This window comes from Schistocerca gregaria, chromosome 5 (genome assembly GCF_023897955.1).
Source record: "Schistocerca gregaria isolate iqSchGreg1 chromosome 5, iqSchGreg1.2, whole genome shotgun sequence".
NCBI classification, from domain to species: domain Eukaryota; kingdom Metazoa; phylum Arthropoda; class Insecta; order Orthoptera; family Acrididae; genus Schistocerca; species Schistocerca gregaria.
Window position 1 is genome coordinate 235,727,632 of NC_064924.1, and position 26,043 is coordinate 235,753,674.

Below are 26,043 nucleotides of genomic sequence, written 5' to 3' on the forward strand. Positions count from 1 at the left end.
AAGAGGCCTCAGGAGGTGACACAAAAAGCGTCAATTAAACAACCCCTTCTCTTGCTCCTTGCATTTACAACACCTCGCAGTCGAAAATTACAGTTTTCAGAGCGACATGCAGCAGAACGTCCTTCTTGACAACCTGTGACATTGCTGACACCCTCTCTGGACGGTTCAAGCATGCTACATCGTTCGGCTGCAACACCATTAAACGTGATCCTCCCTCTTTGGACTGTAGTGCGATCGCAATTTCTGCTCTGCGTTTCCCAGTGAAGCGTTACAGGCCTCCTGTTGCTCTTGATCTACATAAACTATTTAGGAGACAATATGAGCAATCCTCTTAGATTGTTTGCAGGTGATGGTGGCATTAACGTCCTGTAATCCTATCAGACTATCAAAACGAATTGAAAAGTGATTTAGACAAGATGTCTTTATGGTGCAAAAAGCGACAAGCGGTTCTAGGCGCTACAGTCGGGAGCCGCGCGACCGCTACGGTCGCAGGTTCGAATCCTGCCTTGGGCATGGATGTGTGTGATGTCCTTAGGTTAGTGAGGTTTAAGCAGTTTTAAGTTCTAGCGGACTGATGACCTCAGAACTTAAGTCCCTTAGTGCTCAGAACCATTTGAACAATAAAAAATTGACTAAATTATAGTTCCACAATAAATCACACAAAATCTAATTGCTGTTAACTCAACTAAATACTTACGGGTTACAATTACGATTAAATTAAATTGGAACGACCACATACACTCCTGGAAATTGAAATAAGAACACCGTGAATTCATTGTCCCAGGAAGGGGAAACTTTATTGACACATTTCTGGGGTCAGATACATCACATGATCACACTGACAGAACCACAGGCACATAGACACAGGCAACAGAGCATGCACAATGTCGGCACTAGTACAGTGTATATCCACCTTTCGCAGCAATGCAGGCTGCTATTCTCCCATGGAGACGATCGTAGAGATGCTGGATGTAGTCCTGTGGAACGGCTTGCCATGCCATTTCCACCTGGCGCCTCAGTTGGACCACCGTTCGTGCTGGACGTGCAGACCGCGTGAGACGACGCTTCATCCAGTCCCAAACATGCTCAATAGGGGACAGACCCGGAGATCTTGCTGGCCAGGGTAGTTGACTTACACCTTCTAGAGCACGTTGGGTGGCACCGTTTACATGCGGACGTGCATTGTCCTGTTGGAACTGCAAGTTCCCTTGCCGGTCTAGGAATGGTAGAACGATGGGTTCGATGACGGTTTGGATGTACCGTGCACTATTCAGTGTCCCCTCGACGATCACCAGAGGTGTACGGCCAGTGTAGGAGATCGCTCCCTACACCATGATGCCGGGTGTTGGCCCTGTGTGCCTCGGTCGTATGCAGTCCTGATTGTGGCGCTCACCTGCACGGCGCCAAACACGCATACGACCATCATTGGCACCAAGGCAGAAGCGACTCTCATCGCTGAAGACGACACGTCTCCATTCGTCCCTCCATTCACGCCTGTCGCGACACTACTGGAGGCGGGCTGCACGATGTTGGGGCGTGAGCGGAAGACGGCCTAACGGTGTGCGGGACCGTAGCCCAGCTTCATGGAGACGATTGCGAATGGTCCTCGCCGATACCCCAGGAGCAACAGTGTCCCTAATTTGCTGGAAAGTGGCGGTGCGGTCCCCTACGGCACTGCGTAGGATCCTACGGTCATGGCGTGCATCCGTGCGTCGCTGCGGTCCGGTCCCAGGTCGACGGGCACGTGCACCTTCCGCCGACCACTGGCGACAACATCGATGTACTGTGGAGACCTCACGCCCCACGTGTTGAGCAATTCGGCGGTACGTCCATCCGGCCTCCCGCATGCCCACTATACGCCCTCGCTCGAAGTCCGTCAACTGCACATACGGTTCACGTCCACGCTGTCGCGGCATGCTACCAGTGTTAAAGACTGCGATGGAGCTCCGTATGCCACGGCAAACTGGCTGACACTGACGGCGGCGGTGCACAAATGCTGCGCAGCTAGCGCCATTCGACGGCCAACACCGCGGTTCCTGGTGTGTCCGCTGTGCCGTGCGTGTGATCATTGCTTGTACAGCCCTCTCGCAGTGTCCGGAGCAAGTATGGTGGGTCTGACACACCGGTGTCACTGTGTTCTTTTTTCCATTTCCAGGAGTGAAGATAATGTTGTGAGAAAAACAAACCAGAGACAGCGATTCATTGGGAGAACACTTGAAAACTGTAACAGATTTACTAAAGAGATTGCTTACCCTGCGCTTGTCCGGTCTCACCTGGCGTATTGTTGTACAGTGAGAGATTCGAGTCTGATAGGATTACGGAGGACATCGAAAAAGTTAAAAGAAGTGCAGCTCGTTTTCTATTATCATGAAATCGGGGAGAGAGTGCCACGGATATGATACACGAACTGGTGCTGCAGACATTAAAACAAAGGCGTTTATCACTACGACAGGACCTTCTCATGATATTTAAATAATCAACTTTCTCTTCAAAGGGTGAAAATATTTTGTTGACACCCACCTACACAAGGAGAAATAATTATAATAGCGCTCGCAGAAAGATTTAAGTGTTCGTTTTTCCCACGCAGTGTTCGAGAGTGGAACAGTAGAGGAGTAGCTTAAAGAAGGTACGATGAACCTACTGGTAGGCAATTAAATGTGAATCACTGAGTAATCACGTAGATGTAGATTTAGATATACAGGGTAGGGTCCATTTTGGTCTGTTCAAAACTGTTCGATGAAAATTGAACGTGATCCGAAGCAGCCAAGTGTGTTTATGCTTTCCTGGCGCTGCTGTTTCACGTCCTGCTGTGACGTGATCAAGGGGTGATGGCTGTGGGTAACATTCACACGTGCATGAACGGGAAAGGGTACCCCCCACGGTTGAGCAAGACCGTCTGTGCCACTTGCGCACTATTGTTGAGTACTTTAAAAATGTACCTGCACAGATTCAACCCTTGACTGATTCCTAGGCCACTCAGATTCCGCATGCCCTCAAGGAGCAAGTAGGCTACTCTTAAAATCACGGTGAAGTACCTGGCGGAAGGTTCATTGAACCACCTTCACAATAATTCTCATTATTTCCATCTCTAACAGCACGCGCAAAAAACGACCACTTAAAACTTTCCGAGTGAGCTCTTATTTCGTACTTCATTATGACGATCATCTCTCCTTATTTAGGTCAGTGTCAAAAAAATATTTTCGCATTCTGAGGAGAAGGTGATTGAAATCTCTCATTCTGCAGCAACGAAAGCGCATTTGTTTAAATGATGTGCCCCCCAAATCGTGTATAATGTTCGTGACACTCTTTCTCCTATTTCTCGATAATACAAAGTGTGCTGCTCTTCTTTGAACTTTCTTGATGTACTGCGTTAGCCCTAGCTGGTAAGGAACCCACACCACCCAGGAGTACTCCAAAAGAGTACGGACAAACGTAGTGGAGGCAGTCTCTTCAATACATTTGTTGCATTTCTAAATGTTGTGCTACTAAAACGAAGCCTTTGGTTCGCCTTCCGCACAACATTTTCTGCTTGTCCTTTCCAATTTAAGTTTGTTCGTAATTGTAATTCCCAGGTATTGAGTCGAATTTACGATCTTTAGATTTGACAGATTTATCGTGTAACCGAAGATTAGCGGATTCGTTTTATCATTCATGTCGATAACCTGACACTTTTCTTTATTTAGAGCAATCGCCAATTTTCGCACCATACAGATATCTTTCCTAAACCGTTTTGCAATTTGTTTTGACCTCCTGATGAGTTTACTAAACGATAAACGACAGCATAATTTGCAAATGACCTCAGGCAGCTGCTGAAATAGTCTCCTAAATCGTTTACATAGATAAGGGACAGCAAAGGGCCTATAACACTACCTGGGGGAACTCAAGAAATCACTTCTGTTTTACTCGATGACTTTCCGTCATTTACTATGAACTGTGACCTTCCTGACAGGAAGTAACGAATCCAGTCTTATAATGGAGACGATATTCTATAAGCTTGCAATTTGACTACAAGCCACTTGTAAGGAACGGTGTCAAAGGCCCTTTGGAAATCTAGAAATGCGGAATCAATTCTTTGTCGCTAGTACTAGAGCAGCAGTGTAGGGCGTTGAATGAGTTGCCTGCCTGCAGGCACTTACGATTTGTTCAAAGGACTTGGCTGGTACGACAGTGTTGAGCTTTGTCGAATACTAAGTACCGCTACATTGGCTAAGACGTATTTCTCGGCTTTCGCCGTGAGACCGCAGCAGGGCGCAGCGGCCGGGCAGCGAGCGCCCGCGAGCTGATGCTGGTGTGTTGTGTTGTGCGTGCAGTGGCTGCTGGAGTCGACGAGCGCCCGCGAGCTGATGCTGGTGTGTTGTGTTGTGCGTGCAGTGGCTGCTGGAGTCGACGAGCGCCCGCGAGCTGATGCTGGTGTGTTGTGTTGTGTGTGCAGTGGCTGCTGGAGTCGACGAGCGCCGGCCTGTGCATGAGCGAGCTGCTGCAGCTGGAGCACAGCGACGTGGCGCCGCGCCTCCAGCTGGCCGCCGCGCAGGCACTCTTCGTCGCCGTGGAGCGCAGCCGCGACGCCATACACATCACCGACAGCAGCCACACCATACAGGTCAGCTATGACGACGTCTTATAAAAAGGGATGTGTGTATGTGTGTATATATCTGTGTACGAGGGTTGCACACAAAGTAATTCAACACTTTCTTTTCTTCAACAATTCTTTATTGAATATAACGAGAATCACACACGCGAATTAACGGTGTTTTATCGACACACCCTATTTTTCCACGTAATCTCCATCCCGTTCTATGGCCTTCCTCCAGTGCGAAACAAGGGCGTGTCTGCCCTGTCGGTTTCAATCCTTGTCCTGATGACGGAGCCAGTGCTTCACTGTGTGAATCACCTCCTCATCGTCCTCAAAATGTCCTCCATGAATGGCATCCTTTAATGGTGCAAGCAAGTGGAAGTCCGAGGGGGCTAGGTCAGGGCTGCCAGGTGTGACAGCCGTGGGTGGTCTCCCAGGCCGCTGCAAATCGTGGAGCTCCGCCGAACCGCCTTCTGATGACCTCGCCCTCCCTGTCCAGCGACTAATTACATTTCTGTCGACAGCAGATGCTCCACAGAGTTTGCACAAGCGTTCGTGAATATTGCCCACAGTTTCTTTCTCTGCAGTGAGACATTCAATGACGGCACGTTACTTGTAACGTACATCACCTACAGACGCCATTTTGAAACTGTCTTGCAGCTACGCTGTCTATCGAAAGTGACGCGAACTTGGCGCGCTCCCTCAGGAGACTTCAAATAATACGTAAGTAACGTTTTGCATTCGTAGCATTGTTTCCCAGTGAGAAAAAATGCGGTGCGTTACGTTCTGGGCAATCCTCATTTGAACACTGTTATGTCAAACTGGGATGGAAACGTTCAGGAGGTGTCCTCAAAAGGAAGATCTGGAGTCCACACATGGTTATTACAGCGTTCAACATGACTAGACTAAAAAACAATTTTATTAAGACCAATACGAAGCAAATACTATCCATACAGTTGCCAGGATTTTAACTAATAGCCATGATATAGATATGAAGGTGCGCACCTTCAACAAACAATCAACGCTGACTGAATAGTCAGCTGCAGGGGTAAGTTCACAGGATAAGTTAGGTCAATGTCTCAGACACATCTGCTATTAATTACGAAAACACATCTCATTACATTGAAACCAAGAACAGTTGTTTTCCAAATAACAAAGGATAATATTTAAAGAGAGGCAGGTAAAACTACAGCGTCCAATAACAGTTTTGTCGATGTAAAATCGGTGATCGCTTAATGCACATCTAAGTCAGCTAAATGCATTGAAGTTTAGGGCTATTTCTCATACACAGCTACCATTAGTTATAAAAATGAACTGTCATTACACTGAAATCAGAAGTACAGATTTCTATAAACAGCAAACAATATATTTAAAGGGGACAGGCAAGAGAGCAGCTTTCTATAAACAACTTTACCAAGTTATACCTTACTAAGCAACAAGGTACATTTTTTGCGGGGAGGGGGAACGTGCAGGAATCAGCAACCACTTAATGCCCAGAGCGAGCTTAGCAAAATTACTCCTACACAGCTGCCATAAATTACAAAACGTATGTTATATGTTGAAACCAAGTACAAGTTTTCAATACCAACGAACAACTATTTTCAAAAGGATGGGTGTGGGGGGCAGCCAAGGACGCAGCCTTCAGTGGGCAGTTTTAACCAATAATCTTACTATGCAGCAAGACCTGGGATTTCAAAAAAATATCAGTGACCACTAAATTTAGGATAATACTTCATACCCAGCTGCCATTAATTATAAAACACCTTTCATCCACTGAAACGAAGTACAGGTTTTTTAATAAGTAACAAATAAATATTTTTTAAAAGGGTGGCAGGGGCGACAGGCAAGACAGTAGCCTTCAATAAACAGTTATACCGAATAACCTTATTACAGTGGGATGGATCATGCATGAAGGTACACAAAACCCACAAGGAGGTGAAACAGCAAGAGGAGGAGAGGCGAGAGCCAAAGGCCATCCTCTTAGCTTTGGGCAGGGCAGGACCGTTCTTCCGCTCCGCAGAATAGTCAAGAGACTGGGCCACCTCCGCTAGCATGGAATCAGTCAAAAACAGCTCCAAGCAGCCGTCGGCTCCAAACTAGGCTAGGACGCTCACTAAAAGAAACCTCTTGGCATTACACACAGTGAACGCCCGTGAACCACCCGCTCCGCCGTCATCAGCCTTGGCCGTTGGGCCCCGCACCATCAAAAGTCTCGACCTGCTCACAATTCCAAAACGAACTAAAGCTCCTGACTGACCTCACTTATCACGAACCCTTCTCGAATAGCACCTTTGTCGATAGCGAGGGCGCCACTCCCGATGTCCAGAGTTAAGAAGCAAAGACGATCCTAGAGAAAGAACATCAATTGAGTATCGGGCCCACACTGCTCATACACTGAGATCAAAAAACTCATGGTATAGCGATATCGACATTTAGATATGGCGGCAGTATCACCTACGCAAGGTATAAAATAGAAGTGCATTGGCACAGCTATCATTTGTACTCACGTAATTCATGTGAAAAGGTTTCCGATATGACTATGACCGCACGACGGGAATTAAAACTTAGAACGCAGAGTGTCAGTTGAAGCTGGACGCATGGGACACTGCGCTTCGGAAATCGTTAGGTAATTCAGTGTCAACAGTGTGCCGAGAATACCAAATTTCTGGAATTTCCTCTCATCACGCAAAAGGCAGTGGCGACGGCTTTCACTCAACGACCGAGAGTATTGGCGGTTGCATAGAGATGTCAGTGCTAATAGACAATCAACAGTGCGTGAAATAACCACAGGAATCAATGTGAGACGTACAAAGAACGTATCCGTTAGGACAGTGCGGCGAAATTAGGCGATAATGGATATTTAACATCACCTACAACGCCTCTCCTGGGCTCGTGACTACACCTCTTAGTCCCTAGATGACTGGAAAACCGTGGTCTGGTCAGATGAGCCCCCATTTCATTTGGTAAGAGCTGATGGATGGATCAGAGTGTGGTGCAAACTCCACGAACCCAAGCTGTCAACAAGGCATTGTGCAAGCTGGTGGTGGCCCCATAATGGTGTGTACTGGGTTTACAAGGAACAGACAGGGTCCTCTGGCCCAAATGAACCGATCATTGACTGGAAATGTTTATGTGCGGCTACTTGCAGATCATTTGCAGCCACTCACGGACTTCACTTTCGCAAACAACGATGTCATGCCACTGGGCCAAAATCGTTCGAGACTGATTTGAAGAACATTCTGGACAATTCGAGCGAATGGCCTGGCCAACCAGATCGCCGGTCATGAATCCCACAGAAAATTTATGGAACATGATGTAGTGGTCAGTTCGTGCACAAAATTCTGCATCGGCAACACATTCGCAATTATGGTCGGCTATATAGGCGGCATGGTTCAGTGTTTCTCCAGAGGACTTCCAACGACTTGAGCCCATGCTATGGCGAGATGCTGCCCTACGCCGTGCCGAAGGAGAACCGATACAATATTGGAAGACATCTCACCAGTTCTGTCACCTTGGCGTATGTGTGTGTGTGTTTTCCGCATCTCCTCCCACAGGTTTGATACACATGTAGATTACTATCAAGCAATAATCGCTGTGTGGGTAAGAATCACCACCTATCAAAAGGGTGGGGATGAGGGTGTAAAGGAAGCGTAACCTGTGAAGCATGAATTCACAGATTTTGTCGCCCAGTATTTGACTATCAGAGCGCTTAGCTACTTGCAACGAATTCTACACATAATTCCAAACTTTTGTGAATTTTTTTCTCTACTATTTTTTCGCTGTTTGATCAGTAAGGTTACCGTACGAGGTATGGGTAGTAATTTATTACTTCTTTACTGCACCCTGTGTTCGTGATACATTTTGCAGTTTGCACATATAGCACGGAATATAACTACATAGTGTTATCATTGTACTACACATACTTCAGAAGATATGAGGTCATAAACAATCAGATGCATGAAAAACTGCCGCATCATGCATGACGTTTAAGTTTATTACAACTTTGCTACATACTCTATTAACAACACATTCCACAGACTGTATACACATATGTCGCTGAATCCATCTCCAAAAATATATACCTGTACGACTTTTGTGCAAGAGTAATGATGTCACAAACATAGAGATGACTGAAAAACTGCCGCAACAAGCATGACGATTCAATTTATTATTTCTTTACTACTAGCTCTAATCATAGCACAATGTGTCGACATTAGCCAAATATACCACTGGACGTGCGTCCAAATCACACACATCAAAAAAAGATTTGCAGCTCCCCAGTTCCCAGAACTCTTGAAGATAGACATTGACTGTGGATATTGTGTCACAGACACAGTCCCTTTGACTGTTCAGAGCCGGACGGAGTGGCCGTGCGGTTCTAGGCGCTACAGTCTGGGACCGAGAGACCGCTAGGGTCACAGGTTCGAATCCTGCCTCGGGCATGGATGTGTGTGATGTCCCTAGGTTAGTGAGCTTTAATTAGTTCTAAGTTCTAGGCGACTGATGACCTTACAAGTTAAGTCCCATAGTGCTCAGAGCCATTTGAATGTTCAGAGATGTCACTAACCCGCCCAAAGATGTAAACAAGCACGCGTGCGCAGTGTCTATTAGTCGGCGGGGGTCTGACAGCCGATAAATTCCAGTCATTCCACCAGGAAGGAGGTTGATGTTGTCTGTAGTTCAACCATGCCTAGACGGTCAAAAATGGTTCAAATGGCTCTGAGCACTATGGGACTTAACTTCTAAGGTCATCAGTCCCCTAGTTCTTAGAACTACTTAAACCTAACTAACCTAAGGACATCACACACACCATGCCTGAGGCAGGATTCGAACCTGCGACCGTAGCGGTCGCGCAGCTGCAGACTGTAGCGCCTAGAACCCCTCGGCCACTCCGGCCGGCCTAGACGGCCAATACCACGGTTCGATCGCGTATGCTTTGTTACTTTCTGCCAGGCCAGGAAGGGATCTCAACAAGGGAAGTGTCCAGGCGTCTCGTAGTGAACCAAGCGATGTTGTTCGGACATGGAGGAGATACAGAGAGACAAGAACTGTCGATGACATGCCTCGCTCAGGCCGCCCAAGGGCTACTACTGCAGCGGATGACCGCTACCTATGGATACGGCTCGGAGGGACTCTGACGGCAACGCCACCGTGTTGAATAATGCTTTTCTTGCAGCGACAGGACGTCATGTTACGACTCAAAGTGTGCCCAACAGGCTGCATGATGCGCAACTTCACTCCCGATTTCCATGGCAAGGTCCATCTTTGCAACCACGACACCATGCAGCGCGGTTCAGATGGGCCCAACAACATGTCAAATAGACCGCTCAGGATTGGCATCACGTTCTCTTCACTGATGAGTTTGGTTTTCATGAGCAATAAAGAGGGCGGAAATGATGTTTATGTTTATCTCTGTTTCAATTTACTGTTCCGGAACTCTAGGTACCTAGTTGACGCAAAACGTTTTTGATGACTGTATATCATTGTACGAAACGTCGTCAGAATCATTGAGCTGCTTGAAAACGAAATTGCATGGTGAAATTCGCTACAGATACAGGTGAAATATATGTACAAATAGCGTTAAATATGCTAAATATATCTGAAATATATTTGACATGTGCATACTCTGGCATGGCCAAGGGCAGGAAGCCCATTCTCAACCCATGGAAAGAATTCTGTCAAGTTTGGTATACATATAAGTCATGATCTGGAAAAAAATTCAACGAGCCTCCTATTGGGGCGAGGTTGGTGACGTGGAGGGAGAAGGGACTGGAGAAGATGCACAGAGAGAGAGGGGAAAGCAGAAGGTGGACAGAGATAGGAGGGAGGAGGAGATGGACAGAGAGAAGGGAGAGAAGGAGATGTTCAAGAGGGAGAGGAGATGGAAAATGAAAGTAGATGGAGGAGATTGGGTTAGAAGGGGAGAGAATGAGATGGACAGACAAAAAAGCAGATGTACAGAGGGGAGAGTAGCAGATGTACAGAGACACGGATCGGAGGAGAAGGACAGAGAAGGGGGCAGGAGGAGGTGGGCAGTTTCTCCACTAAAGTTGACCAAAAGGGCGAGCTTCTATCCTGCCTTAGGCCAGGAAACATAAATGACAAATATACACGAAATTCAAAAAGCAGTAAAATCGAGAACTGAACGCTAGACAGAGAGAGTTAGAATACCTGCGAGAATTCCACCTAGATCACATTAACAGTAAACAACAAGAGCTGAGGAGCAAAAACAGGAGCAGAGACGCCAACATATTGCGGGCTACATTACTGCGGTCGTACCTTCGAAACTTGATGCAAGCGTGGGAATTCGCATAACCGTTGTGGTCGTACAGTATCCGTGTTTGTGTTGATAGTAACACGATAGCAATCGAACGGTGAGCGAGACTATTCCCAAGTGTTGAGAGAGCAGTCTGCGCTAAGGTGGCGGCCACTTCGGCGTTACTACTACTTAAGTCGCGGCTCGTTTTGCATCTACGAATCACTGCAGGCCGAGAGCTGTTCTCTCCGTAGTTTCATTAACACGAGCGCTCACCAACATTCGAACTCCGCGATACACGATAAGGTGCTCCATTTCGACTTAACTGGAAGGGGAAGGAGACGTGTATTAACTATGTCAAGATTAGGTTGCAAGGCCCGTGCAGGCGCCAACGAATCGCAAGTCACTCCAAATTGGCGTTCCTGCGCGATTACCTCTACAGGACATACCTGGAACTGACGGCTAGAAAATTCAAGGCAACCCGCCGTCCTGCAGATTTATTGTATTCATTAATCGGTAATGGGAAATTTATTTAGCCCCCCCCCTCCCTATGGTACGCTAGGTGAAGGCATGACGTCAGTGTGGTTTAATGGTCGTAGAAAATTAGTTTACATGCTCAAATTACGTCTTTTAATTAGTGGACTTTTAAGTTAAATAACTAACAGGGCCGGGCACGGTGTAAATCGACTAGTTATCTTTCCAGCAACGTGAATCAGCAATCAGATTACGAGAATTAATTTCTCACTCTCTCTCTCTCTCTCTCTCTCTCTCTCTCTCTCTCTCTCTGTCTCTCTCTTTTTTCTTCGTTTCTGGTCCTGGAGAAAGCAGTCTTTGTGGCGGCTGCATCACATGTTGGATCTGTTCACGAAAAGTGTACAGGTACAAATGTCACGACGTCACGAAGTCACGAAACTTCCATATGCCACTGTAAATTATGTCGATGTCTTTCAACGACTTACACTGACAACGAAGGTAATTTCGTTCGATGGTGGATGAGGCATCTTATTTTTGTGTCCCATGTCATCATCAGGCACCTGTTTCCATGCAGATTTTAAATCGCGACATTTAATTACATCGGTGTTCTGTACTGATCACAGCCTCCACAACAAACATAAGTTTATGATTGATAAAACAGAAATGTTATTCCGTGGGGCTACCTACGATTCTGCCAAGAAAGAAGCCCTTGACATGAGAATGTTTAACAAAAGCTTTTAACAGTACTGTAGCTACATCCTTAATGTGCTTCAGACGGACGCTAGGTGCCGAAAGGCAACAGAGAAATCAGCCTAGTTGTCCACCATGGAAGGAAATCAGCCTCGCTGTCAATGTTATATGGCTGCAGACACCTATATAATATATACAAATTGCGTGACTTCGTGATAATAAAGTAACTAACAATCTGCTGAAATCTTCTGACAATGAAAACGGACAAATTAGTCGAAAGCTCGAGACTGAGTACAAATCTGATGCGGCAAGAACTCTATGAAGCATTTATTGAATAGAGACTAAGTTCCCAGACACGTGAGTACCTAGAAGACTTTTTGAATAGTAAAACTCAGTGCGTGATCCTGTATCCTGATCAGAGAAGGAAGTATCGTTAGGCGTCCTCCAGAAAACTGTGATAGGACCAACTTTGTTCTCCATACGTATAAACGAGGTGACGGACAGGGTGACCATCAGTTGCGACTGTTTGCTGATGACGCTGTAGTATACTGCAAAATTTCGTCGTTGGGTGACAGTATGAGGATAATGATTTGGATATAATTTGTATTTGATGGGATGAATAGCTTGTTGTAAATGTGGAAAAATGCAAGTTAATGCAGAGGAGTAGAAAAAACAACCCTCTAGTATTTGACTGCAGTATTATTGGTGTGCTTCCAGACAAAATCACGTCGATTAAATACTGGGTGTAACGTTCTATAACAACATGAAATGGAACTAGCAGGTAAGGTCGGATGTAGTGAAGCTGAATGGTGGACTTCGGTTTATTGTGATAATTCTAGGTAAATGTAGCTCGTCTAAAATGTGACCGCCTGCAGAACACCGATGCAACCAATTAATGATTTCTGTTACAGTGTTTGGCATTATTATCATGTCAAATTCAACGAAGACATCGAATCTGTTCAGAGATGTGCTGCTAAATTTCTTAGCGGTAGGTTCGATCACCACCCGAGGATTACAGAGATCCTTTTTAAACTGAAATTGGAATCCTTGGAGCGAAGATAAGTTCTTTTCGCGAAACATTATTGAGAACGTTTACAGAACCATCATTTGCGACGTACTGCAGAACGATCTTACCACCAGCTATGCAAATCTCATGTAACGGCCACGGAGACAAGAGAAGAGCACTGAGGATTAGTACGGAAGCATATAGATATCCGTTTTTCCTGCTCCTTTTACAAGGCGAACCGAAGTAGAGAATGAGCAGCAGTAGTTCAAGGAACCCTCCGCCATGCACCGTATGGCGGCTTGCGGAGTATAAATGTAGATCTCGATTAGAAGCCAGAGTCGGCACTCCCTTGCCAATAGAAACATGGAGGAGTCTATTCCCTGCGCTAAGTTTCGATCTACTAATCACGGACCCCTGGCATCATGTCAAACGGTGCCACTGACATGCGAGTCTCAATGGATCAGAACCTACTGGTCATGGGGCAAACAGAGCATCCCTTGCTGTTACACAATGTAACTTCCATCAGCTACTGCAGTTGACCATGGTCGACAATCTCCTCTCTTCGGGGAGTAGTAGCTATGGTTCGGTACGCTCCCGTGCAAGTGAAACAGTGCTATGAAGAATACCAAACTCTTGGGCTACAGTCGTCACATTTCGTCCTTCTTCCAGTTTTCCGATTATTCTTCTGTGTATAAAGTTATCCATATGTTGCTTCCGAGCCACGTTTTATTGAAGAACACCACCACAGTGCACCATAACTGCTCGCTAATTGACACACACTATCTTTTCATGTTTCTGTAACTGTCTCGAGTTGTGGGACCAGCTCCATTTGGCGCTTAAGTCACAATGCCCTCACACCACGTGACGTCCACCTTTCTGTGTACAACTGAGATATCTCTGGCAAAATGCTCCCGCACTTTCATTCATTTCCACCCAGTAGTTAGTATGTTATCGTATTTTTTTATCTAGTCTTTAAGTTTTGCAGAGAAGTGTGTTTCAATCCACTGCAGATACAGAGTGGATGAAGCAAACCTGTTAGTAAGATCAGAGCAGGTTACGGAACGCCGAATCGAGCTACAAACTATAGGTCGGAAATGCACCGCTGTGGAAGTATGGCAAGAAACACGGAAAATTCGCATGTAACATAATTGGCCATGGCTAGGAATTTGAAGTAAGTTTAGCTTTGACTGTTAATCTTAACCATTACCATCAGAAAATTTAACTAGTAACTACGCTCTTTAGCGTAACAGGTATTAGCTGGGGCAAGGTGGATTAAATGCGCATACTTCTACCCGCTAGCCGCTTGTTGGCTGTCGTGTAGTAGACGTACCTTATCAATGGTAAACATACGACTTAAAATGAAATGGAGCGATATCTCTAAACCAAGTGTTCAAGACATCCTCCAAAACGATTTAAAGACTATAAAAATGTTCGTAAAGTTTGTCCCACACACCGTGAGTCTCGAACAAAAACGCCTGAACGCCTGCCAGGACTCGATTGAAATAAAAACCCAAACCTCTTTTTGTGCAAAAAACGTGACGAGTGACGAGACTTGCTGTTAACAGTGCCAACGTACCACAAAGTGGCAAAAAGGGCAGAAATACACACAAAGGGTCAACGTTTTGACGATGTAATCGACATTCAAGCCAATGTGACGTGCAAGTTCAACATCATCCCAAAAAATTACTTTTCTGACAGTTTCACATGGTTGTGTGGACGCACTGTCGTTATACTGAAGTGGAGGGAGACTAAATAGAACGCCTGGAGCATTATAAGCACCATCTTAACATTGCTTCATTTGTTACTAATCTAGTTCCGAACCTTTTTGGAATGGTGGCAACGTTTAAATCCCAGTCAAATCTGTAAGCGTGTACTCGAATCTAATTTTTGTTTGTTCTTTGATTAGAGAATTAACCTGTTAAACAAGTTACTTACTATTACTCTAAATAAAATATATGTTTTACTGTGAACGAGGAAAAAGCCGTTTGCTTACGTACCTACGAATTTTGCAGACACTTCCTTGATCCTCGATGTAAACTGAGTGCCTTTCGTGGATTGTATGTGTTTTCTTTTCTCATATATTTGTTCACTACAGAGCGAGTCCCCACAGTAAAACGATGGGGCACAAGAAACCAGAGACAGCAGGCGTTACGAAAACATTTCGGTGCTCTATATCAAAGAAAACTGCGCACCGGCTTCAACTAATTACAGTAACCATATGAGGTAACCATCTACTGTCTCCTGATAGGATTCTCAGACGAAAATTCTTTCATATGTACTCTCTTGTAAAAATACGTTAATACTTGCGATGACTTTTTATTAAGCGTCGGTAACTCAACTCCGATAAACGTCTTGTGTTCACATACTCTATTGCATCACGTGTCATTATTTTCAGGGAAAGGGAAAATGTAGATTCCAACTATAAGTACCGAGCGAGGTGACGCAGTGGTTAGCACACTAGACTTGCATACTGGTGGACGACGGTTCAAACCAGCGTCCGGCCGTCCTGATTTAGGTTTCCCGTAATTTTCCTAAATCGCTACAGACAAATGCCGGGGTGATTCCTTTGAAAGGGCACGGCTGACTTCCTTCCCAATTCTTCCCTAATCCGATGGAATCGATGACCTCACCGTTTGGTTCAAAATGGCTCTGAGCACTTTGGGACTTAACTTCTGACGTCATCAGTCCCCTAGAGCTAACCTAAGAACATCACACACATCCATGCCCGAGGCAGGATGCGAACCTGCGACCGTAGTGGTCGCGCGGTTCCAGACTGCAGCGCCTAGAGCCGCTCGGCCACTCCAGCCAGCACCTCACTGTTTGACATTTTGTCAGTAAAATAAAATACAATAAACATGCAGTCTGCACCGAGGACCAAATACATGACGCCCAAGTTCGCAGGCTTGCAGCTCTTTCTACGTGTTTCACAATAAACCTTATTTTTCAGCACCCAAATTTCACCATTGTTTTCGTTCTCTTGCCAAAGAGAAAAAGCATTTCAAGAAGTGCGACCCATGAAATTCGATTGTGATCTGAATGCATGTCTTTCCATATGTTTTCTTTTAATAAAGATTTCCATTCTTAAAAGTACGTGCAACTGACTAAAATTGCCAACTCTTCGATTTCTTGGAAAGTTTTAAGTTTTGGACCTTACACGTATAAACAGAATGTTTTTGAGATGTTATATCCGAGTTGGCCTCAGATAGTTCACTGAAATTATTCAAAATCGGTTTGTCGTCTTGGCGTCACTTCGTTAGAATTCTGTTGTTGCTGCTGTTGTCGTCCTTAGTCCGAAGACTCCTTTCGTGCAGCTTTCCATGATACTCTATCCCGTGCAAGCCCACTCATCTCCGAATAACTAATGCAACGTATAACGGTTTGAACCAGTTTACTATATTCATACTTCGGTCCCTTTCTATAGCTTTTAACCTCCGCCCCTGTTGCTATCTACCCATCTAATGTTCAGCATTCTCCTGTAGCACGGCATTTCAAAAGCTTCTGTTCTCTTGTTGTCTTGACGGCTTATCGCCCACGTTTCACTTACGTACAAGGCTACACTCCAACAAATACCTCCAGAAAAGACTTCTTAATGCTAAAATTAACATTAGATGTTAACATATTCCTCTCTTTCAGCAATGCCTATTTTTCCATTTTCAATCTGCATTTTAAATCCTCTCTACTTCTCCCGTTGTGACTCATTTTGCTACTCAAAAAGCAAAACACATGTACTACTTTTATTTCCCCATTTCCTAATCTAATTCCCTCAGCATCATCTGATTTAATTCGACTACATTCCATTGCTCTTGTTTTACCTTTGTTGGTATTCATCTTATAGCCTCTCTTCAAGACACTATCCATTCTTGTCAACTGCTCTTCCAAGCCCTTTTCCGTCTCTGACAGATTTACAATGTCGTCGACAAACCTCGATGTTTTTATTTCTTCTCCATGAATTTTAATTCGCTTTCCAGATGTTTTACATCTTGCTCTATGTACAGACTGAATAACGTTTGGTATGGGGTATAACTCTGTTCTTCGACTCTTGTAACTGCTGCTTTCTGTACAAGTTGTAAATAACCTTATGCTAGCTGCATTTTAACCCTGCAACCTTCAACGTTTCGAAGAGTGTAGCCAAATCAAGATTGTCAAAATTCTTCCCTAAATCTACAAATGATATTGATCCAGAGTTGGCTTTCTTTAACCTGTCCTGTAAGACAAGCCGTATGATCAGTACTGCCTCGCGTGTTCCCAAATATCCCTGGGACCTAAACTGATATTCTCCCAGGTTTCTACAAGTTTTTCATAATTCCGTAAATAATTGTCAGTTTTTCCATCCATAGCTTATTAAACTTATGGTTAGGTACTATTGACACCTGTCAGCATATGCCTTCTTTCGAACTGCTGGAAATGGAATTGATACGTTACACATAAAGATCGGCGGTATTTCGCACAACTCATACATTCAGGTAGAATACTTTTGTCATGGCGCACCTCCCAAGGATCTTAACATTTCTGATAGAATTTCGTCTATTCCGTAACCCTTGTTATCACTTAGGCCTTCCAGTTCTCACGTTTTTCTATACTTAGTATTTATTGTGGTACTTATCTCTCAGATGTGAATAATAATTAATTATTTTGCCTTAAGCAGAATATTTGATTCGATGTTCATACGGGTGAGAAGTTAAACTATCGGCCTGAACGAGTCTCAAACACGGTTCCCTGTTATCCGTGAACATCGCGTTACCAATTAGGACATCCGAGTCCCGCTCCCAAATTTTCCATGAGTCTCCCTTCAAAGTCACAGATTCTTGATGGAAGATTATTCTATTCTAAATCACCTTATAAGTTGCAGGAAAAATGTATGTCTCTTTAGCTGTTCTCGCAAACAAGATGTGTCAAGAGGTGTGGCGTGGCAGTTTAGAGACCATCAGCTATGTTAATGCTACCGAGTGGCTAAGGATAATGTCACTTATAAATCACCGTTATTCAAAGACCTTGCGTCGTGACAGTAACTCCAAACACACCTTTCAGTGGCCGCTGATCGTATATCACATGTCGTCGAGTAACAGCTTTCATACAAGGCGTACGGCTGATTTACAAATAAGCTTTCTACAAGTGACGGACGATATATATCTCCCCGTGCCGTAGCTGGCGATGCGATCTACACTTGTCAGCCGTATTTCGCAGAGAAGCTGTGCTTTTCAACGTGAGCTGGGTGTGCTCTACGTTTCCTTCACACAATCTCAAACTGAGCTTTATTGTGAAATCTCCTTCTTTCTTATGCTAACTGTTGATTTTAAACGGCCCATTAAGCCAATACTAGTATTTAAAGTACGCCACCTGTTGTCATAAATGCACTGTTCTTCCTTTATCACACACCCAAACAATTTTCGAAGTGCCTTTGCTGTCATCAGTGTGTATTAAATAGCTGAAAGTGTAAAAATATTTTTGAATAATAATAGCAGGGGAATGTGTTGTACCTTTCTAACTTTTCTGACTTTCGTCTCTAGTCAACACTGTAAGAGAGGTTTAATATATTTTGTTAAACGATGGCATTCACTTGTTATGTGCTGCACCTTTCTATGAAACTACAAAAATTACTCCAGTAAATGAAGGTTTCCACAAATGAGGAAACAGGTTCCAAGCTACAAGATGGTCATGTACCTACTAACAAATATTCTATTGAAATTTAAAAGCTTTGGAATCGACAAAATCTTGTAATTGTCGTGTTTAATCGTCTGTCTCTACTACACCCAATAATCAGTAAATGAAATCAAATTAACCAGAATAATTATCAAACACCAGTTATTAGTTGAATATATTTCGAAATAGAAGATGTTTGAAACTGCAATCAAGACGTGTAAAATTATTAAGACACTGAAGAAGCTCAGTTCCTTGGTAAAAGACCTCCTTTTATTTTAAGGTACAAGAGGATGCACAACCAAAGATCTATAGCTTAACGTATCACATTATCACATGTTATATAAATTGTTCTAAAATATATAGCATTTTAACCAGACATAGCATTTTACGCACCATATAATTCTGTCTTAAGAATTAACAATATATTCCAAATAGCTTTAAGGGCACAGGGTATTTTTCAGGCTCAATATTATGTAAAAATCAGCACTTATTTCTTTCAGGCATTGTTTATAATATATATGTTTCACACATTTTTGTTGATATCAGGTAATGCAGCACACTTTCTAAACAGAAGTATTTTGAATAATTTTGGATCTGGTTAGAATTATTAAAAAATTACTAAGAAATTTATGCAATTTTTTTTGCAAAATGCTTTCTCAATTTAGGTACCATTTAATCCAATGTTATACATTTGAAGGAGACCATATTTTTACCAGTTGTGCAAGACATGATGACTGAGGTACTAGACCCATTTAATTCCACCTATTAATTATATTACAAGGATAAAAAATATCACATCTCACCTTTTTATAATTTTTGTTAGTAAAAATTTTATTTTTTCTGTAATTTAGTTGATTCTGCAATAAACCTTAGGTCTACTACATACATATGGACTCTTGTAAGTTACGGAAAAAACTATAGCAATGCTTTATAAACTTTAGGAAATGTTTGTACCTGAATTCTGAAAAATAAAACTTGCAGTAAATTATGAATGAAGATATGAGTCCAATTAAACTGTGCCTCAGAATATTCCTGAAACATAGTCTTCATCCTGCAGCATATCTTTGCCTTCAAACTTCCTCTTGGCAGTCCTTTTAGCACTTCTTGCTTCTTTGGTAACTTAAAGAGCGAATCTTTCAGCTTCATGCACCCATTGTCTGTCACACAGAAGCAATTGATCTTCCATATTAGAGCCACGGTTTATGCCTAAATTTCTCAGTACTTCCAACATTCCTATCACTCCATCATTGAAACATATCACTGCATCTAGTACACCAACTTTTAATGTATTTAGTGCTACAAAAACACTCTTGGGTAATCTTTCCCATACGCAATGGTTAAACTTTCATTTGTATTGTGAGTGTCCCCATGAAGACATTCACTGAGCAAAACAGGGCGATTCAGGTCTCTAAAAATTAGCTTTATTTCATTCATAAGAGGCTCAGGAAGAGAATGCTTATGATGGTATATTTGACCACGTTCTTTTGCTTTTTGGTAACCGCACCATGAATCTGCTCCTTTAGGGCAAAGTCCGCGAACAGGGTATTCATCTGTGTACAACTTATGAAAGTAGATGGCCCATATAGCTTTTCTCATTGCCTTAAGATCATTCAGAGGTGCACTTCGTCTAATGGCCAGTCCATAATAACTCTGAAGATGCTCTATTTCAGTTTCTGTCAATCTTCCTCGGTCAGACAGAGATTTTCCATCAGAGAGAAACTTTCCTTTCATTTCTCTTCGTAACTTCCTCAATCTAGCACCCATACTCTTTTGCACATGTCCAGAGCACTCAAGTTCTGTTGCCAATGTATTACAATAAACGTTGAACTCATTAATTTTATTGAAAGCTTTAGAATCCCCATCGCCTAAGTACTTTGTATATCTAACGCTATAAACAGGCAACGACGTCTGAAATATTTTTAGAGCTCCATCACACTCCATACCTCCACTGTAACCATCATAATTCTTAGAACACTGAAGTTCACTATGTTCATCAGTTTTAACATGGCAGGTGTGGCAGTACTTAGATAAGCACTCAACATCAACAAATTTCCCATTCTCCAGGGAAATAGCACTTACAACACCATTCAAGATACGTTGTCCTCGACGTTGCCATGCCCCATCAAGTGCAACAGCAATGTCCTTGGTTCCACTAATATTTACAGTTTCTTCTACTGCACGTTTCATAGATACTTTAGACACAACCGTCAAGGCACCTAAAAGTATTTTTATGTACTTTCTGAACCTACTGGGAGGAGGAGGAAGGTCCATCAAACCACAAAACGTTTAAGCAGCTTTTTCACCTTTTCCTATTGCATCCATTGCATACAGTAACTAAACATTCACATCATATGAATTATACACAATATTTGAAGTCATTTTCTAGGTAGATTTATTACAGGATCTACACAGAACAACTAATTTTGACGCTAAACCCTTCCTGCTACTTTGATGTTAAGTTATTTCCAGACAGCCTACACCATGATATTGTTTACATTTCGTCACATCCTTTATCAAAGAAGATAAGATGCCCACATCAACAACAACAAATCCACTACAAACAGCGTCATTGTTAACACAAAAATTTGAATCACGGGGAGGCGTGCCATGTGGAAATTTCCCTGAAGAACTGGTACATAGGTTATTTTCAACAATGTGGCTTGCTTTGCTTGTGAACTGGTTACCACGGAATTTCTTGATGCGTGCATAGTTCGTATTTATTGCACACTAAAGGGTGTGTACTTCCACAAATACACTCCTGGAAATTGAAATAAGAACACCGTGAATTCATTGTCCCAGGAAGGGGAAACTTTATTGACACATTCCTGGGGTCAGATACATCACATGATCACACTGACAGAACCACAGGCACATAGACACAGGCAACAGAGCATGCACAATGTCGGCACTAGTACAGTGTATATCCACCTTTCGCAGCAATGCAGGCTGCTATTCTCCCATGGAGACGATCGTAGAGATGCTGGATGTAGTCCTGTGGAACGGCTTGCCATGCCATTTCCACCTGGCGCCTCAGTTGGACCAGCGTTCGTGCTGGACGTGCAGACCGCGTGAGACGACGCTTCATCCAGTCCCAAACATGCTCAATGGGGGACAGATCCGGAGATCTTGCTGGCCAGGGTAGTTGACTTACACCTTCTAGAGCACGTTGGGTGGCACGGGATACATGCGGACGTGCATTGTCCTGTTGGAACAGCAAGTTCCCTTGCCGGTCTAGAAATGGTAGAACGATGGGTTCGATGACGGTTTGGATGTACCGTGCACTATTCAGTGTCCCCTCGACGATCACCAGAGGTCTACAGCCAGTGTAGGAGATCGCTTCCCACACCATGATGCCGGGTGTTGGCCCTGTGTGCCTCGGTCGTATGCAGTCCTGATTGTGGCGCTCACCTGCACGGCGCCAAACACGCATACGACCATCATTGGCACCAAGGCAGAAGCGACTCTCATCGCTGAAGACGACACGTCTCCATTCGTCCCTCCATTCACGCCTGTCGCGACACCACTGGAGGCGGGCTGCACGATGTTGGGGCGTGAGCGGAAGACGGCCTAACGGTGTGCAGGACCGTAGCCCAGCTTCATGGAGACGGTTGCCAATGGTCCTCGCCGATACCCCAGGAGCAACAGTGTCCCTAATTTGCTGGGAAGTGGCGGTGCGGTCCCCTACGGCACTGCGTAGGATCCTACGGTCTTGGCGTGCATCCGTGCGTCGCTGCAGTCCGGTCCCAGGTCGACGGGCACGTGCACCATCCGCCGACCACTGGCGACAACATCGATGTACTGTGGAGACCTCACGCCCCACGTGTTGAGCAATTCGGCGGTACGTCCACCCAGCCTCCCGCATGCCCACTATACGCCCTCGCTAAAAGTCGGTCAACTGCACATACGGTTCACGTCCACGCTGTCGCGGCATGATACCAGTGTTAAAGACTGCGATGGAGCTCCGTATGCCACGGCAAACTGGCTGACACTGACGGCGGCGGTGCACAAATGCTGCGCAGCTAGCGCCATTCGACGGCCAACACCGCGGTTCCTGGTGTGTCCGCTGTGCCGTGCGTGTGATCATTGCTTGTACAGCCCTCTCGCAGTGTCCGGAGGAAGTATGGTGGGTCTGACACACCGGTGTCAATGTGTTCTTTTTTCCATTTCCAGGAGTGTACATGTAGCACTTGGGCAACAAACATTCAGTAACACGTGAACACACTGCTTCAGCGAAACAAATGTAAACACTAGCAAAGATAATCATTTACAGACACTAGAGACCCGTACTGTTATCAACATATACAATGTATCATACGTATAATCGCTGGAAATAGAAAGTTCACAGTTCTTTTCAAAATAATACTGGTTTCTGTAACAGAAATAAAGGAGGCGTGGTGGCATACATGACCGTAACTTTAAAATTTGGTACATGTAGGTCATTTTTTATTTGAAACCCTATAGCGTACATATAAAATGAAATCAGGAAAGACTATAGAATGTAATTAAGTCATAAAAAATTTCGATATTTCTACCATTTATAAGTATCATTTATCCTTAATATATTATCCAGAACCTAAATGCACGGAACCCATAATGTTTACAAATGCTGCACAAAACACAAAATCATCTCTAAGAACAACAAAAACTATTGAAAATGGCGGTCAATGTTTATTGGGGTCTCTATTGCGCAGTCCTTCATGTGGCCTACCGAGCAAAAAACATCATGTCTTCCTAGATATACTATCGAATGCCCTCTAGGTATAATACTCGCTGCTATCTATGCCATCTGAAAATGAAACTTATCCTTCTGTTATTACCATTCTGATGAACTATGTTCTTTTTAAAAAAAGGAGTTACCATTTCCTTTAAGTACGAAATAAGTAGGCATTCTGGGCAATTGGAGGAGAGCGACAGCGTTCTGAACCAATTTTGACTCTTGACTGTTTGATTGCCTGAATAGAGAGACAAACACATAACGTCATCATGCCTCTCCCCTCTCCTAAACCACTCCCCCTTCCTAAACAGCAACCCTTCCTATCCCCTTTATAACTAATTTCTTGATAACTGAGAAATTAAATAGATTCTAACCCAACTCTGTTACACATATAAAACCAATCACAGCTTATTATTTTAGCACCATTTAGCTCTTACAATCACATTTCTCAGCTCGCTCTTAATCCACGCCACAACCACCCTTTCTTATTTTATTTCTTGGAAGTGGGCTAATCGCAGAGCTTTTTCCGTCAAGCACGGGTGGAGCATGACATCACTCTCGTCCAGTGGTGGTGACTGTTGCATAATGTCTGCACCTGTTTGTCTGCCTTGTATGTACTTTCTCCTTGTACGTAGCCAAGAACTTACACATGCACTCTCTGAAAACTATTATTTGATATATTCCAGAGAACTGTATATACGCACTAAGGAGACGGAATATACAGTCTGTACGCAGGTTCAGACAGGCATAATGAGTATTGCTCATAGGGTAAACACTGAGATAAGTAGCTCAATGTATTATGGAAGTTTTTCGTTACAGTGTCATCACACATCTACTGCCAGTGTCTTACAATTAAGTTTCATAATACATCTACAACATGTACGTTACAATTTCACTTTACATTTTTTTCCACAATGTAGAGGTTACAATTTCAGTACAATACATTCACAGCCGATATTTTACTGCTAAATCAATTGTTCAAATGGTTCAAATGGCTCTGAGCACTATGGGACTTAACATCTGTGGTCACAGTCCCCTAGAACTTAGAGCTACTTAAACCTAACTAACCTAAAGGCATCACACACATCCATGCACGGGGCAGGATTAGAACCTGCGATCGTAGTGGTCGCTCGGTTGCAGAATGAGGCGCTCTTCCACATCGGCCGGCTAAATCAATAGTCAATCACCGCCTGTTGCGTAAACAGTTAATGACTAGCCATGTGTTGTCGAAAATGACACGCTTTTACAGTGCTCACTCTGTTATCGAGTACAATGTTTTTATCACCTTTAGCCGAAAACCTAAATTTTGCTCTGCTTTACAGTCTGTGCTGTATGTAACGTGGATAGATATTTAGACTGAACGGTCGACATTATTTAACATGCATTCTCGGCAATCATCAGTTCTTGATTCTTTAGCTGACGAACGTTTCACACCTTTCACTGTATGCATTATGCGTTTTACTTTTGAGAGCGCACATTTTTCCTCTCAGTCCTATGATTTCTGTAATACTGACCCTCGATAATTCACCTTTAATTGAAACCATTTTTTCTTATTGACGCATAGGTTGTTGTAAATCTTATTTTAGTGGTACCCCTAAGTGTCAAGACACCTATGCATGTCACATTTAATAACATTATAAATACCTGAGATAGTTACATGATATATTAAGCTGTCCGTGTGTGTGCAACACGTATTAACATTTTTCGCCTCAGACTTCTTCAGTATATATCTGTATTGGAGATTTACAAGAAATGTCTCAGAAACATAAAATAGCATTTATACAGCTATGACTTTCTCAGAAAGCAACCCAGTTTTACTCAAATACGACGATGTACTTCAAATTATATCTTGCAATGAAATCAGTAGCTCCATATCTATCTTCTCAAATTGTTATTAGCCTTACACCATCCATTCTTCTCACAATCTGCATAGTTTTGCCAAAAATACTGTTGTACACATGTTAAAACAATTCTTTTGGTATTCGCCTTTTCGCTTTCATGTGTTCTCAAAATTAATATCGGTTTATGGTTTCATCTATGAAGCTTGACAGAATGATAACATACTATAAATTTTGCTTAGAGTAAGTTTATTCTTCAGGCACTGCCTTACATTTCTATTGATACTGTCGTAATTTTTATCGTATAATGTAGAAATCAAATTCTCAAACTTCTGAGTTGTTGGTGCTAGGTAGTCGTATCTCTTTCTACGGACATGATGGCAGATCAGAAAGAAGTTCATGGATATTTTATAGATACTCAAGACCAACTTCTAAAATGCAATTTATGTCTGAATCATCTGATATTCTCATTACACCAAAATCAGACTGGAGTAGGTACTGCAGCATTGCCCAGCTGTGGAGACTATTAACATCGAAGTATATAATGCATGACCCATCATTGCTTTAATTATAATCAGCCATAAGCCTATTGTTTGCAACAGCATGTCTGTGCAAACAGCGAACTGCACCACCTCTGACACAACAAATTTTGATTGTTGTATGTCCATAATAAGTTGCAGTTTTACATTTGTAGTTTTCAGCAAAGCATGCCATGCGTAACCAGGTGAAGTCACACAGTGATCTAGATTCAGTCTGCACGTTTTGAGACAGAGTGCATGAAATTTTCAAAGACATCAGCCAATAGCAAGACATCGGTTTTCAGTTACTAGTCTGAGTAATCTTCTAAAATTC

General features: G+C 43.4%; 1 protein-coding gene across 6 annotated transcripts in view; it reads left to right on the top strand.

The window, feature by feature from the left end:
* LOC126272075 (high affinity cAMP-specific and IBMX-insensitive 3',5'-cyclic phosphodiesterase 8) overlaps positions 1 to 26,043 on the top strand; it is a 1,931,196-nt gene that overhangs the window by 1,608,839 nt on the left and 296,314 nt on the right. For all 6 annotated transcript variants that reach the window (XM_049974623.1, XM_049974624.1, XM_049974622.1 and 3 more), the window contains one exon: positions 4,433 to 4,600. In XM_049974623.1, coding sequence (XP_049830580.1) covers positions 4,433 to 4,600 — 168 coding nt within the window. The remainder of the gene's footprint in view (positions 1 to 4,432; positions 4,601 to 26,043) is intronic.